The 17,018-nt window shown below is 41.8% G+C and overlaps 1 protein-coding gene across 6 annotated transcripts; it reads right to left on the reverse strand.

Annotated features, from left to right (window-relative positions):
- Positions 1–1,096: 1,096 nt before the first annotated feature.
- fbxl20 (F-box and leucine-rich repeat protein 20) lies at positions 1,097–17,016 on the reverse strand. Of its 6 annotated transcripts, XR_006822496.1 has the most exons (19): positions 16,874–17,016; positions 14,710–14,799; positions 14,419–14,603; positions 11,177–11,238; positions 10,276–10,330; positions 10,050–10,124; positions 9,803–9,897; positions 9,613–9,681; positions 9,437–9,532; positions 8,997–9,123; positions 8,228–8,302; positions 7,413–7,543; positions 6,798–6,858; positions 6,569–6,613; positions 6,393–6,449; positions 6,054–6,266; positions 4,410–4,518; positions 4,223–4,313; positions 1,097–3,193 (listed from the first exon to the last, which is right to left on the reverse strand). XR_006822496.1 is itself a non-coding variant. In XM_046034947.1 (18 exons), the coding sequence occupies exons 3-17, from the start codon at positions 14,458–14,460 to the stop codon at positions 4,411–4,413; spliced, it is 1,311 nt and encodes a 436-aa protein (XP_045890903.1). In that variant the 5' UTR covers positions 14,461–14,603; positions 14,710–14,799; positions 16,874–17,016; the 3' UTR covers positions 1,097–3,193; position 4,410. The 6 variants fall into 6 exon arrangements, 5 of the variants coding, with proteins under 5 accessions (XP_045890903.1, XP_045890890.1, XP_045890912.1 ...); XM_046034947.1 differs by lacking the exon at positions 4,223–4,313; XM_046034934.1 differs by having other exon boundaries at positions 1,097–4,313.
- Positions 17,017–17,018: the final 2 nt, after the last annotated feature.

Genomic DNA, 17,018 nt, shown 5'->3' on the forward strand with positions numbered 1-17,018 from the left:
TTAGCTGTCAGAAAGTCTTTGGGCGTGGGTGTGTTAGAGAAAAGAAGGAAGACAAAGAGAGAAAGCCTCAGTTATCACATTAATTATTGCTTCACTCAGACTAAGGGCACAGCAGATAGCAAAGTGACTGCTGAAAGAAAAGAAAAAAAACAAAAGCCAAGTCAAAAGTTTTCTCATTTATAGCAGTGGCTTTGCTGTCAAAAATAAACAGAAACACAATGTCTTGGTGGGGCGGTGTGCAGTGAGCTGTGATCTGATCAGTCTGTATTCAAACACAGAAAACACACAGTTGAGAGATTTCCTGAAGGAGGGAAACACACACACACACACTCTTAAATGCCTCCCTGTTTTCCCACCCAGCTTTCATCCTCCATGTGATACCCCAGGTGCTGCAACAAGGCTGCTAAAAATGAACATTAAAACAGAAGTGAAAACGCATTGATCTGTCAGTGATTTAGAGACAGGGGAAACAACCGGAGGATGAGAGGAACAAAATGAGTCCCATGCGGCGGAAGACAGATCCCAGCCGTGACAGCGGTCGTCATGGTGCAGTCACTGGGATAATTTGATACTAATTGTTCATCTGTGCTTTCGCCTCAGACACGTGTACGTACGCATACACAAATATAGAGAACTCACTCTGCACAGAGTCCCAAAAGTCTCTCATGTCTCAAAAAGTCACATTTTCAACCAGAGACCCATAGGATAAAGGTTTAGCTCTTTTGCTGTTCGTGCTGCAGATGAGCAAAGCAACCTTTGAGTGTCAGTGATTATCTGTGTTTGTGCACTGTGGAAAGAGGACTGTGGATTTTGCTCATCATTACTTACTTTGGATTAGAAATGCATCTTTTAATGGCCAGTTTGAACAGGAGAAAAAAAAAAAAAAAAAAAAAAGAAGACTTCATTGGGAACATAAATGTTAAATGAAGGAAAAAGAAAAAAACGTTAAGAGCAAAAATCAGATCACCAGTGAAGGAAGAATCATTACAACTGGCTCATTGCTGCCATCTGCTGCTCCAATAAGCTAAATCACCATCATACAATGAGCAGAAACAAACAGCAGAAGTTCAATATCAGAGAGAAAACCAGACAAGTCTTAATAATATAGGTATATATTTATTCATACGTACATATTCATTTATATCAGTTAATTGTAAAAAAACAAAAAGAAAAGAAAAAAGGGAAAAGATTTACAGTAATTATATGAACTACAGTCATTGTCAAAATTGTTTTTGAAATTTCTCAGGTGTCAATCTGCCTTGTACACACATTGTAGATTCGCCCTCTGTCCTAATCCCCAACCTTACTTCAGTGTTTGGGACCTAACGTGTATGAAACAAACTAATCCTGAACGTAGTGGCTTCACTTCCATATGAACTGGTGGAAGGCCTGACAGAAGGACACAGAGGTGTTTGAAACTGTGAGGCAATTAAGTCTGGTGTTTAGCTTTGTAGAGCCTGTAGTGTATTTTGTACCATGAAAAGACTGATGACAGGTTATTTCTTTTGTACATATAAAACCATCAAGAGCGGGTTGAGTATTATTACCTGTAATCCATTCAAAGTATTTGCCATAAAAGCACATGTCCACTGCACTGAAGACTCAGCCCGTGCATGAAGAGGGAAAGCAGGTGTTACAAACAGTCTCATAGTCCAAATCCTCCGACTTTTCCTTTTTCCTCCAGTTAACTGTCTTAACCCCGGAGCACAGTGCCAGAGTACTTTAGATATCTCCGCCATTTTGACTCTTAGTTGTTCCCTAATCCCTTGTAAAGCCCCATTCAAACAAAACAGATCAGACTGGATTACACTGGGTTCATCTCAGCTTGTATTATCCTGCCTGCCTTAGCTGTCAAATCACAAACTATACACAATCATTATTCAGTGTTTTGCCTGTTGGCGTGCATCTTAAACTAGAACGGGGACATTTGAGAGAGTGATCAGCGTTCCACACTGGGTTTGCCAATTTCTGTCATGTTTGATGGATTAAGGAAGGTTGCATTATGGGAGGGGGTATTTGGAAAATAAAAAGAAGAAAGAAAATAAAGGAGAGGAAAGCACGCTTATGGGAGAAAAATCCGATTCTGCTAACATGGCACACAATGCCTGAACAGTCATCCTGAGGACTTCTCCTTGATGGAAACATTCAATAAGTACAACCTACATCATAAATGTCATCGTGAACTCCTCCTCAACTCAACATTTTAAAAAATCTAACTCAAATTTGAACATTTATTACAATTGCACTGGCGCCAGCGCTTCCCCTGGACAAAGGCTACACTCTGGACATTGAGTAACAATAAACTCTTAATAAAAACACAAACACCATCAGATCAAAACTGAGGACTGGAAGAGGACGCAAACTCAACTTGGGAGACACTGAGCTCGTGACCTCAAACACAAAGCAGGCGCAATCCAAACCACACCAAAACAGAAATGCTAAGGGAGAGAAAAGATAAAGATCCCGAGGAAATCAGAAAGAAAAGCAGCAAAAGACAATTATAAAATGAAATGGGAAGAAAAAGAGACAAAAAAGCAGGTGCAAGTGCAGAAGATAATCCATAAGAAAAGGCTTCAATACTTCATAGGGCGGGGGCTGAAGTCCATTATAGCCCTCTGTTGTGACAAAAATGACTCCATCAAATCCATCAGCAGGCCAGAATTGTGCGTTTCAGTCGACTTTCTCTTGCAGTGACTCCACTGGTCTGATCCTGTCTTTACCTCCGGCAGCATTGCAGATCCCAGACAGACTGACGAGGTCACAGGTGGCAGGGTGTGACACGCTGTCACTCTGTCCCCTGCAAGGCGTCATAGGAGACAAGGAGTCGCCAATGCCACTCCGTCGTCGGGCATGTCCTCCCAACGCTGCATGTGGTTCGCCAGTTCCTTGTCAACAGAATCGTCACCAATGCTAAAACAAGAGCAACTACATGAAATCAAACTAACTGAAAAATAGACTTACTTTGATTGTTTTCAGTTGGCTTTTTCTTTCCATTGTCAATGTCTGACAGCATGAAGTCATGTAGTGATGACAGACTTTTTTTCTCCTTCTCTTCTGTCAAATAACTGTGTAACTTTCATATACTTGCTGTCATGAGCTATCACAGGCCAGCATCAGTTCATCCGTCAAACTCTCGATAAAGTACCAGCTCATTTTGACTGTCCAGAGCTCCAGCACATATTCCAACACACATCTGTAATTAAACAAGCATGTGTGAGCTTCAACATAGTTCTCTCAGAAAGACCCATCGACAGCAATCTCTGCCCCATCCCATATCGGCTCCTGTGGTTTAGCTGGCTTCCACTCTCGGGACTCCACAGTCCTCAAATATTTACAATTAGATTTTAAAAAACTAGAGGTGTTACATGCAACATTTGGCATCTTCTCAAGTCCCCACTTGTGAGTCTTAATTTATGTCCATTTTAGAAAAATATTCAACTTTGTCTCCCCCCCCCATCACAATACTGAAGCTTCTGATTGTAACAGAGAGACAGAGAGAGGTGAGGGTACAGGTGTAGCAAGCCCAGTGTATACATGTAATTGAAAATTTGTATTGGTGTTGTTAGTAAAATGCCAGTTTTAAATTCTGAGATGGCGGTCTTTGTAATCATCATTGCTTTACTGTAAGTGCAAAGAGCTGCAGGTATGCTTTAAAAAAGAAAATCACAAACTAGGCTTTCTGCTGCTTTCTATGTGTGAGTCGGGAGTGTCGCAGTTTACTGGCTGCAACGCTGCCCCTTTTTAAAAAATTATCAGCCTGCAGAACAAGGCTATCACAGGTCAAATTCAAGTGCAGTTCACGTCTAGAGGTAGCGGTTAAGTGACCTTCAACACCGAGGGAAGTATGTGTGAGAGGTTTGACCTTTTCAATATTCTGTTTAAAGGCTAAAACTGTAATCAGTCTCAAAGTACTAAATAAGTTAAGAGTGTAACTCCCTCTCAAATACGGCACAATGGTCTTGTGATGTAATTCTTTAAACAATTCTTTTGCACTTCATTTGATGAAGAGTTAAATCCCTTAACGGTGGTGATCACATTTGATTTTTACATAACCCTCTTTGTAATACTGGTTTGTCTATTGATCACAGACCAGGAATGTTCTGACATTCTCCTAAGAGTTGATCTGTGTATATGTACGCGTGTCTGCATAACAGCATGTGTAAACGCTCGTTGTGTATGTGTGTTGTGGAGAGAATCGGGAATGTTTTTTTGGGAAAGTTACCCGAGACCCTGTAGCGTTATTTGGCTCTCTCCCTCTCTCTGCAGCGCCAAAGGGGAGGGGACACACCAGCATGTACTCTATGACAGGGGGCCTGTAGGGGGACAGCAGGTCAGGGGTCAAGTGATGGGCTGCGAGGAGCGTGTACGAGGGACACGGGGACAGGAAAGGGAGGGGTTGTTGTCTTTACATCATAGCAGGACACAGCAGCGGCAAAACCTCTGACGGCTGCCTCCGACGGAGGGGGGCGGAGTGACGGGAGCGAAGTATGCATGCACTTTGATGTTAGGCAGATGGGTCTGTGAAGAGAAGAGAAGCAAAAATAAATAGAAATCTGTTAATGGATGATACAAATACTTGGAAAGCTTAAAAGATCATTGCTACAACATGTAAATTACTGAAAATGTTAATTTCAACACCCTGAAATCATGTCACATGTCAATAGATGAAAGTTATTGACAACAAATTTGTGTTGTCCATGCCGGTCATGTTGTAATTGATTTATATCAAAATGATGAGAGTTCTCTCACTCACTGCTGGTGAGCAGACAGTTTGTAGTTCGTTTGGTTAGTTTGTACTTCATTTTGATCCATCACTTCTTGTGGGTGTGGAGCTATGAATCCAACACAAGAGTTTAATTTGGACAAAATATATGAATATGACATCTATCTAGAATATTCTCCTCCTTGCTTCCTTCATCGGACTAATAGGACAAGTATTTGTTTTCAGTAAACAAAATCTCTGTTTAGCTATTTTAAACAAATCCAAACATATGTGGCTTTGTATCTGTGATCCACATCTGTCATACTGCTTATCACTTAAAACTCTGGTCCACTTAAACTCCTACTTCCTCACTCGGAGACTGTAGTGCTGCTCAGCAGGATTATGCTCAGAACTACAACTTGTGGCCAAAAGCTACATTACATCAGTCTATCCATCAGTGGCAGCACTGATGCGCCATCTTGAATTTTATGTTGGGTTCAATGGAAATCACCTGAATTCCTCAGAAACACTGTTACTTAGCACCCACCTGATATATATATTTCACAGGTCGCTAAGAAGTTCACCGTCCCTGCCATGAGTTTGTATTATTATACAGACTTTTTATTAAGGAACTAAAAGTGCCTTGTGAAGTTTTCTTGTGGGTGTCCTTGAGGTCTTACAAATGTGTCCTTCTTCATAACATTTGCAAAACATTTTTTTTAATTTTGAAAACTGCTGTTTACACATTACATTGTTCCTTGGTGCATTCCCACTGCCCGTTTACCTGTTAAATAGTGTGAAACCAGTGGCAGGGATGTCAATCTTGGAAAAAAAAAAATCAACTATCATCTGTGTTTCGGAGCTTAAGATGTGGCCAACGAATATAGTCATCGTTTACAGTCTGATTAGCAATCTCGGAAATCAGCTATTGACTGACAATGATTTTTTAAAAAGCTAATAAAAATCTAATCTCTAGGGCTCGGAGATAGATAAAAAGCTAAATTATCACAAGACAATAGCCAATGAGTTCCGAGATTGCAGTGAGAAGCTGTTTTGTTGTAAAAGGTCTACTGAATTTAAATCAATAACATTCTACAATTCAAAACTAGCCTGGACGGCTGAGCCCAAACACACAACCAACGGGCAGTGCCAAGGATGGAGAGCATAAACATGTACGAGTTCCAAACCATCTGAACGTCATTGTTAACTAAAATGTATGCATTTGTGACACAGACCCGTGAATCCAATTTTGCACCAAAGTGGCATATGCTGAGTCACAAAATGGGTGTTTACATTACATTCTACAGACAAAATCAGTGCTTACACACTGTTGCAAGCGCACACAACTCACCCTTAGTCGCTTGATGCCAGCGCGGGTGATCTGCTGGCAGTCATAGAGCTCAATGCGATCCAGGCTATGGCAGCTCTTAAGGTGCTCCAGTGAGGCGTCAGTGATCAGGGGGCAGTTGTCCAGCTCGATCACCTCCAGTCGGTCGTGAGCACAGGGGCCGCTGCCGAGGTGTCTGATGCCATCATCAGTGATTAGCTCACAGTGAGACAGGCTCTGCAGAACACAGCGGAGCCAATACAGGAGCTCCATTACTCAACTGTCTGCTAGAACAAGCTGTGACTTGGTGTTTGTAAATGCTACAGGAGCAAAACAACATTTAAGTGGCAGGCACACACTCACCAGGACTTGCAAACGAGGGCAGTGGATAGACAGCTGGATGAGTGTTCCATCTGTGATCTGATGCACAAAATAAAAAATAAATACATTAAAAAAAAAAAAGAGACAAATGTCTTAACTGCACTGTACATACAATAACATTGGAAACAGTATTTGTGTAGCTCAGATTGTTTATTTACCTGCACACATTCTTCTAAATCCATCTTCTCAAGCTCATGACAATTCTGCAGCAGAGAAAGAAGACAATAAACAGAGAGAAACTATATGATGTAGTCTGGGTTTGTGGGGATTTGATTTTGGGGGGGAAAAAATCTGACAAACAAATGTGATCTGAACTTCAAACATTTGAATCTGTAAGCAATCAGTCTATGTGTGTGCATGCAAGCAAGAGGCAGATGCCACACTCACCCTTGCTAATGTAGTGAAGCCCACATCTGTAAGCTGAGAGCAGCGAGCCACTTCTAATATTCTGAAAGGAGAATGCGAGGAGAGAGTTATACAAAGGCATCACAGTCTGTCACTCTTTGGGACTTTTAGTGGATCAATATTAGTAAGGCTTGAGATAACCTTACTGCAGAAAGGCCCATTTATTCATTCCTCTCCACAATCTCCATTATTAACTACATTTTTACTGCAGGATTAAATAATTAATCAAGCTTTAATGATAATTATTTCACACCAAGAAAATAAATCCATTCCTGCAAGCCATCTAATCTAAAAACGGGTCTTAATAGCTTGTTATGCCAGAAATCAAAAATGTGTGACAGAATAGCACTTGTTTCCAATTAAGTCTAAGGTTCAGTCATTTACATCTCAGTCTGCCAGGATCAAGATGGCCAATCAATTAGAGAAGATTCTTGAAATCAAGTGAAATACATTGCAGTGAAGTGAAGTAGCCTCACAGGATAAGGTGGACAATGACTAAAAGTAACGGTAAGTAGAGAGTAAGAGCCTAAAATAAATTTTCAGACAAAATGGAAACATTTAAGTGGCTTTTGCAGGAGTGAGAGTGTGTGAATTCACCTGAGGCGCGGGCAGTTCTGTCCCAGGGCGTGCAGGATGGCGTCCGTGATATTGGCACAGCCAGACACACACAGAGACTGCAGGCGGTGGCAACCCCGGCAAATTGTGATGAGACCCTCATCTGTGATTTGCTGCTCAAAGATAGAGAAAGTGTGTGTTTGTGTGTGTGTATATATATATGTATGTGTGTGGAGTCACTTAAATCCACATCCATTGTGAGATGTGAAAACATACCAACTTTTCCTGGGCGCCACTGGTAGCTATGCATGAAAAGCAATCAATGCATGACTTAACATATATTCATGTTAACACTCAGCAATTTCTTTTCCCCAGCATTTTCTGTTTTAAGAATTGCTCAAGAAAACTCTGTGGAGAGCAGGCAGAGGAAGAACAGGTGAGAAAGAGCAAAGCAAGAGGAAAGGATGAAATGCAGCGTAACAAGAGAGGAGGAACAACTGGGGCAACATGAGACAATGAGTTCCTGAGGTGTGCGATGAGAAGGAGATGTGGAGATTGAAAAGGAGAAAGGAGAACATTCAATTGATGATGAAGAAGGGGGATTTTGGAGACAGGTACAGCCAGAGAAAAACATATGCACTGTGTGAGCAGGCTTTACAGACTATTGGCTACATGGGCTGAACGTCGACAATGAGCTTTGAGTTGAAGAGTATGTGTACTTGGTACCCATCAACCAACACCCTAGAGGGTAACCAACAGCGGTTGTGTACTTTTCTGAGAGGCGTTCAATTTAAACATAATTAACTGACTACAAAGATTAAACAGGTTCATCTTCTAGCCTTGTAAACAGAACTTACTGAGCATGTCTGCAAGTTGAGTGTGACCAGCTCTGGACAGTGAGCCCCAATATGCTTCAGAGCCTCATCCTCTAGCTGTGGAAGAGAATGACAGAGGAAAGACGACAGTCACCTGGAATCAAACTACACCTATCAAATGTATAATAAAACAAACTAATATTACCCCAACAAACCCCTCTGCTGTCACTGACATAAAGGGTTGTTCAATACATTAGAAACACCTCCTGGTATACTATAACCAAATGAAGTGCAACTGAGTGCATATGTTGGGATTTGTTTTCTCCTTTAAATTAGCGAGCTGTGACATCTTCATAGAAATACGTGGTTGTCTTTTCACACTGTGCTGTCAGTGTTGTTACAACAGGATGGCACTATATGAAGGCTTTTACATTTGCTGTACACCGTGTCTGGCACGTCTTTGCTCAGAAACATCCTCTGTTGCAAAGGAAGTGATGCATTTTGTTTGCGGTAGCAGCAGCTGTGTTCTACTTGGATTATCCAATAAGAGGAACTTGATAGTGTGAAAGAGATGGCCACTTTAATGAAACGTACAAAAAAAACAAAACAAAACAAAACCCCTGTGCCACCTACAGTACATAAGTGCAGTGTGCAATAAGAATAGTGCACAAGAAGGAAACAATGGAACTAAATAATACGTTCTAGAAATCAAGTTTTATACTGAATTACATCTGCAATGCATTGTGCTCTGAGCACCTACATTATGATCCTTGGTCTGCATCTCCAGCTCATACTAAGCCTTTAACCATACCTGTGTGCATCCCTTGAGAAAAAGGCCTTTAAGTCCAGGGCAGGAACGCACCAGGGCCTGGATGCCATCCTTGGTGACCTGATCACACCAGGAGATGTTGAGCTGCTCCAGCAGGGGACAACCCTCACTGACAGGAGGGAATTAGAAAAGAACAGGTGAGAGGTGGGGGAAAAGATTGCAAAAGGAGAACACAGCAATGAGAGAGAGGAGAATCTAGAAAATATACACTGGTATTACACAATATTGGAGAAATCTTCCTGATAAAGTACTTTTTGTTCAATCCACTTATATTATCAAATGTATTAAAATGTTCTAAATCTTTAACAGAGACAATCAATGAGGGATTATAGCTGGTATTGGGAGTGTGTTGAATAAGGAGCCTTAATATGTTGTATATTCAGTGGTCTACAAGTATACATCACAACATTGACCCTACACACCTGAGAGCTTTGAGTGACAGGTTGGTAATTGAGGTACAGGAGGCGAGGTCCAGGTGCTTCAGCTTTGGACAGAACTTACTGAGGCTATTACACGTGCTGCAGAAGAGAAAGGCAATGAGCGTTTTGAAGGAGAAGCGGCTTTCTGATACATTTGCATCTCAGAACGATGCACATACCTGTCAGTGATCTTGGTGCAGCCGTTTAAACTAAGCAGCTCAATATTCCTGCAGTTCTGCGAAAAAGTCCTACAGGGAAATAAAAACATTTTTCAATGGCAGTCAAACTGAACTTGCCTGTCTCTCCCTCCCCGAGGTCTTTCCTAGAACTCTGGAATTTCTGTCAGGCCAAGTCCTCGGCAAATCTTACCTCAGGGCGCTGTCCCCGACACCCAAGCAACCTCGCAAGCTCAGCTTCCTAAGGAACCCCCCACATCGCTTTGAGATGTTCTCCACCACCCGGCCCTGCAACACAAACAAGCCACTCAGTCTGCTGTACTTGCTTCTACGTCTCAATATAAAGTATAGACAAATTAAGAGTGAGGTGTGACGGGAAAGGTACACAGCAAATATTGAAATTACGGAGAGTAAAGAAGATGGAGATCAGATTCACTCACCTCAATGTCCCTCTGAAAGTCAAAGAGGTCGATTCGTTGCCAGTTGCTTCCATCCAAGGCCAGAACATTCCAGGACTGAGAGCAGGGAGGGAGAAACAGGCGTTTAGGGTCAGGATTATTCTCAAACATGCCACATACATCAAACAGAACGCACACTTAAAATACACAGACAAACACGCACAGTCACACACACATGCATACACACACCTTGTGAACACAGACTCACCCGTGAGACCTGGGCACAGCGACAGAGTGTCACCACATCCAGAAAGGAGAAGATTCTGGAAGATAGACAGGGACGGTTTAGAGACCCTGATCCCCGCTGCCAGAAACTTCCTCTTTACACTAGACTCTGTCCTCAACTCAGCCCTGCATCTGCTTCCACTCACAGTACAGGGGTGTAGTAGGTAAATCAGCTAATATTGTCTTTGACTTTCAGCAGGACAGATGTATTTACCCCTATTTGCAGGATAAACGTGTTAACTCAAAAAAGGGGTCCGTAGCAGGGAATACACGTAAAGTGCTTCTAAGGAACAGAGCTGGAAACTTATTATAAGATCCCTCAATGCAGCAAAAACTGTACTGGGGTTGAAGCAGGGATGCGGTGAATCCCAGCAGAGGCTGCCAGCCTCACAAATCAGGGAGCTGAGCCTGGCCAAGAAGCACAAAGTCAGCAGCCGCAGCACAGGCAGCTTGGCGGGCAAAGCCGAGGCTTGAGTTATGGCCTCCATTTTCTGTTTGCTCAGGGGCTCTTGAGCTTTTTTCATACCTGAAATCAATTTGAATGCTTTATAGCCTCAAGCATCTGTTTTTAATCACAGTTTTAGCATTGGGGGAGCAGAGTAGGGTGGGGAATGAGGGGAAATTTGCCTCCTGGTGGTTGGTTTAGTCAAAATATTTGCTAAAAACGGCAAGTGAGCATATACTACATGATTATGAGGTGCACAACGTGTGTGTGTTTAAGGGGTGTAGGGGGTGTAGGGTGGTGCGAGGCCAATTGTGCCTTTATAACTGGATGTGCTGATCTGGAGTGAAGGCAGGGACGTAAGTGTGGAATATGCAACATGCCATTTTTGCTAGCAATGACCCTGCAGATTCTGTCTGAAGTGTTTTGAAAGGTCACCAACCGTAGTAACAGCTCCTTAGGCAGCTTCTTATTGATGACCGCCTCATCGCTGTTTGTGAACATCTGAAAGGGTGCAGATGATAATATTAGTCCTGGCCGGCTGTTTTAACATAACTGGGGCCCCCCTCCATCCACTCATCTCACTCAAGGACGGCCCCAGCACATAAGCAAGGATAAATTATAGTAATCTCATCAACTGAGATAGATTTCATTTCAAGTCTTGGAATACACTGAGGGTGACAGAAGATAAAGCAGCACAGGAGACTGGATTGTGTGTCTTATCGGACTTTGTACTGTCAGCTTCAGAGCTGTGATGGCCACTGCTTGCATGTTATCTTTTCTGCATGCATATTCTCTTTCTTAATTCCTGTGTTGTTTAGACTGCTGAATTTACACGAGCCACATTAGCATGTACTGAGTATGTACACTGAAATTAGTTGCACTGTGTCTTTTTGTGACTCTCTTTTACTCCACCTTCTGCTAACAGCTAATGGATTTCCACACAAATAATTGCATGCTGTTTGAGCAGAAATACTAGCCTATAATCCACAGGAAAAAAAACTCAGTACGCAAAGAGACAATAAATTTGCATTTATTAAGACCCTGCTACTTAGATTCAAACACTCACCCACTCATTGATGACTCTGGGGTTCCCATAATTTAAGGGAAATCATTCACCGCTAGACTGTAAAATGCAAGATGTTGAGACAATGACATTTGGGAGCATCCACTCAATCGCAACGAATGTAAGCGAATGTAGCAACATCTGTCCCAATCCATTTTCCACCATAGATTTAGAAAGATAAATCTAAACCAAAGACAGGGTAATTGACGGGTGGGGGCTTTAGTGTGTAAATAAAAAGTGCAGGAAAGCACATGTTATTTACAAGAGGCAAACATCTGTGACAAGATCAACAAGGAATTTGCAAGTCCTTATTTGCACTTCCTTACAGGTACAAATATGAAGGATCCATGATTGAAAAATATGTGAAATGTTATTATTGTGTTTAAACCAAAGAAATAATTTATGGATCCAAACGGAGTATGCTTTGTGCTATTTTTACTGTGAGTGCCCATCCTAAAACCACATTCACAATAGCTTCAGATTTTGAGGACCTTTACACACTTAAACAAACCTATTCATCAGCTCACAAAAACAAACTGTCAGGTCTGCCTGTTTAAAAAGCCAGTCAGCTCTGGGTCAAAGCCTCTCCGATAAACATACAAACTCCACACACACAGCTGTCTATGCAGGGGCTGCCTGCCAGCAAAGACGTGTAAAATTTTGAGGGAGTAAGAAGGGACAGACATTACATATATTGGATTTGGGGCAAATTGACTCTGACAGCTCGCCTTCCATGGCGCTACTTTCTGGCCAAATAATCCAGGGCCATTTCCAAAGAACCAGATGTGCATGGTCAACGGGCATACACTGTCCCCTTTTGTACTCGAACATAAAATGAACCTGATGCTGCATGAATGTGAGCATTATGTTTTCTCCACTGGTCAGCTGTAGTCAGTGAAGCAGGCCTGGCAGGAGGTATAAAGCTGGGTGAGCTGTAACCTCCAGCTAGAGAGCTAGTAAAGCAAAAAAATAAAAATAAAAAAATAAAAAAAAACTTTGGTCATGTTGTTCCTCATATTACATTTAAATTTGTCTAACACTTGTAAATGTGATGTACACTATGAGTTGACATTTAATCAGTAGTTAAATTCTCTACATCAATGGAAGGACAACTGCTATATGAAATACCCAAAACAAGCAAGCAATCAACACATTGATTTGTTCCCTGCTGTTTAAATTGCTTCAACAGCTCTTACATCAGTACGGCCAATTATGCACAACATAGTGGTAATGTTAATCACAATATGGTTGAATGAATTTACACATTCATTTTAATTAGGAAATAATTAATGCCTTTCTACTTATCAGAGTGTTGTGGTCTTTTGTTAAGGTAGCATAGGCCTATACAACAGATCAGTAGCCTATATACCGCAGAGCCGTAAAGCCTGACAGAATAAAAGGGACATTTTCTGCAAATACTTTTCAAAGTAAAACTACCACTGGCAGACAATGGACAAGTCTAAAAGAAAATAGGGTACCATGACCAGATAACCCATTCTAGACAACTTGAAACAATGACACTAAATTAGTCCCGTTTAAACTAACAGCTATAGCGTAGTCACTCCCTCAGTAGGTGAACCAATAGTTAAATGTTCACTTTATTTTGAAGGCAATGTCGCGCTACTTCCGCGTTTCTCCTGTCCCAAATCCGGATACCTTGACACAGCAGCTCTCCCGCAGCTGTCGGGCCAGAAGGTAACGGCCTGAATTTTCTGAGTCGTCAGCTGTTGCACCGTTAAAAATAAATAAAACCACACACAAATCCCACACTAGCTGGGGATTAAACATCACCAAGTGCCCTGGCTACACAGTCCAATGTCACCGACTGTGACACGAAGCATTTGAGAACAAGTTTTCACCAAAATATCCAGCTATGCTTGCGGCTGCGACACAAAGTTTATGGTAAACGCTGCAGAACACTGTAGCTTTATATTTGTGTGTACATGTGACTCTTGTGCTATCAGTTTATGTTATGGTGTGTGTGCTACATTGTGGCAGCTTGGGCCCCATTTGTTGATAGTTGTGTGCTATACGGGGTACGTGTAGCAGTCACAACCGAGGCCCCCACAACCGCAGCGGCCGTGGATAGCCTATGCACAACAGTGCGACTCGTCAGACAACCAACAAAAGTCGTATAAAAAACACACCCCAGTAGATATGAGGACATAAGACAACTCGGGCTACGGCTTCTTATAAAAGTCAAGTCAACAAATCCCTTTTCCTGATAAAGATGTGTGCTGTCCTCGGCGTGCTCCGTGTAGCCTCAGTGTCTTTGTTTTGACGGCGTAAAGGGAAACGAGGACAACATTTTAGGACCTTTAAAAACCCCTCCATTGAAGCTACTGATGAACAGCACGTCCGATTTTGTGTGAAATACCCATTTGTGTCCTCAAAGAAATGACATGCCAGGCCTATAGGCTATCTGTTGTTTGAGCAAAACAACAGCGTTTGACCTAATCCCAAACATTGACTGCGGAAGCTGCATCAACAATCTCACCGTAAGCGCAGTTTTACAATAAACACAGCGACAATCACCGCGTAGGCCCATATCCAAACGTTTTAACAGCTACGTTGAATGTCTGTCAATGCCTGTCAGTTAATATCGATGGTCAACTCACCTCAAACCGGCTCCGAGAAACACCATTTACCTCCTTCCCCATGTCGGACGCTGGTTACCGACTCAATGAATTAGGTTTAGGCGAAGTATAATGCAGATATGGGCCCTCTTCCTGCCGTTTCCCCTCCACGACTATCATACCGTCCTCTCGGTAGCTCCTGGGTTGCGATGTCGTTGTTTTATGCTCTGTAACACAAACGTCAAGACCTCTCGTTTCTGATAAAAATATGGGCTACAGGCAGCAGCAGCCAGCCAATAAGCCAGTTCTCTTATCTGCTCGGTTCGCTCTCACCTCCTCCTCCCCACTGCACAGCTTTCCATCCATCCACACACAAAAGCCCGACAGGAATAGGATCTGGCAGCCTAAGATGGAGCTGGTAACCTATAACGAAAGAAATATAATGTAATTGCGCTGAGGCATGTATTGCCAAAACAAAACAAAACAAAAAAAAAATACGACTACTTTACTTAGGCAACTTGTTGGCTGGTCCCTTTTTTACCTCGCAGTGCAGGTCCAGTAGGCTACAAGATAAATATTGAATCTTTACATCCCACGTAGCACGAAAACCTGTCTTGGCCAGAGGCAAGAGGATGCAGGGCTAACGTTATATATAAAACATGTATTTAAAAAAGTTTGATCCCAGGTGAAGGCTGGGATCAAACTTTTGACACCATAAAAGGCAAAGAGAGACAAATTAGCCTATGTGAGTGTAGTATAGTAGGCTAGTTGATGCTCTCCCCCCATATAACATATCTAAAATGACAAATAGCCTGTCTTGTGCATTTCTAGCACTTTCCACTTGAAGGCCCTGCCATTAAGGTGAGGGCCAAAGCGTTCATACTTTGTGTCACAATAAAAATCGTGTTCTGTAAGGACAACAGGGGCCGAGGGTTTGGCCTCTTATGGCACATTAACCATTTAAATGTTTATTTACTCTCTTCTATCGCACTTATTATTCTCAAACACTGTAACTTTGTTAGTACTGGAAGAATCGCCACTTCCTCGTTTTCCGTTGGCCACGCCTCAGTTGGACAGCGGGTCCAATCAGCATCCAGGGCGACTGCTCGTCATACTGCGTAATCATACAGGGGAACACACGCTTGACAACAGTTCAATGTCGCCTGGAGAGTGCATTGTAACTTTTAATTATTTTTTAGCTCATTTACTTTCGGTTGTATGCTGCTTAGTTGTACAATGGAAGGTCTATGCAATGTTACAACGATGCCTGGCTGTTTGTTGAAAATGGAAATAAAGTGATTTAAAAATAAAAAAAAATAAAAAAAGAGCCGTTAAAAAAAAAGTACTATGTAACTGAGGGGACTTTTTTATTTTCTCATGGGTTTCCCATGTTTCTTTCCCCACCTGTTTTAAATGCTTTTTGATGGAAACACCACCTACAATAATTGTATAATTGCTGCTGCGGGTTAAACTATTATGCTGCCTGGTTTAGTTAGAAAAACAATGTGTGCTTGAGCTTTTATTTTTATGCATTTATGAGCTGACATAGAAAAACACTTTCCATCCATTCAACAGCTAATTTTAATGCTGTCACCCTATTAATTTGTTTGCTTTACTATGAGTCAGCAAAATGTGTTTCCCTTAGCTAGCAGCTAGTTGATAAGTTCAGAACATAGCTACAGGGAAACTTGATGGCTTTTTCCCTTGTAAAGCAAAAGCCAACTGGAAAAACACAAATCCAGAATAACATATGTGACAACTCAAGTTTGACTACAGTTTCCATTGCTATGAACTTGACAAATGGCTCACTTTATAAGGTAAAGACTTCACAAATGTTTGTTATACTGATGCTAAGTCTGATAAACTGTTTTCTACTAGACCTAACACGTGTCTTGATATTTGAGATCAATTTAAGATGTTTTTTGTCATATAATATGCAATGCTTTGTGCAACATTAAAAAGTGTGGGATCCCAGGGTACAAATGTATTGCTGGGCTCCTATTAACCCCACACCCCTCCCACTCTCTGTACAATGCATACATCTGGGGTGGTGATGGTGCAGTGGATAAGACATTTTCATTTTGTGTCAGCGATCCGAGTCCAGTTCCCACTGTGGCACATCCATCATTGTATCTCAGTGCAAGACACTTAACCCTTTGTTGCTCCGGATCCGTGCGACCTCTGACATGTATAGCAATTGCAGTGCTTTAGATAAAAGCATAAGCTAAATGGATAAATGTAATTTTCTGTGGAATAATTTGATTAAACACATTCATTTAGAAATATGCAATGAGGTAAAGAAGTTCTTAAAACTAGATTTTGACCTATATACAGTCTATGATTTTGACGCAGGGGCCCTCCTCAAGACCCGGCCTCAAAAACAGTTTGTTAGGTAGGCCTAGTTGATGTTGAACACAAATTTCAATTAAGTTAGCACAAACCAGATCACACAGAGAAGTAGCATTGGAGCCTTCATGGCCCTGATCCAGTTGCTCACTTTGCCTGTTGGTAATCCAGACTTGCCTCTTCCTTCATGTTTTAAATGTAAAACTATGATCCTGATACCTCCTTTAAGTATGAAACCAATGCTGTGTGTGTGTCATCTTAAAATCCTGTAATACTCGACTGGTTTAAACTATTTC

This window comes from Micropterus dolomieu, linkage group LG02 (assembly GCF_021292245.1).
Source record: "Micropterus dolomieu isolate WLL.071019.BEF.003 ecotype Adirondacks linkage group LG02, ASM2129224v1, whole genome shotgun sequence".
NCBI classification, from domain to species: domain Eukaryota; kingdom Metazoa; phylum Chordata; class Actinopteri; order Centrarchiformes; family Centrarchidae; genus Micropterus; species Micropterus dolomieu.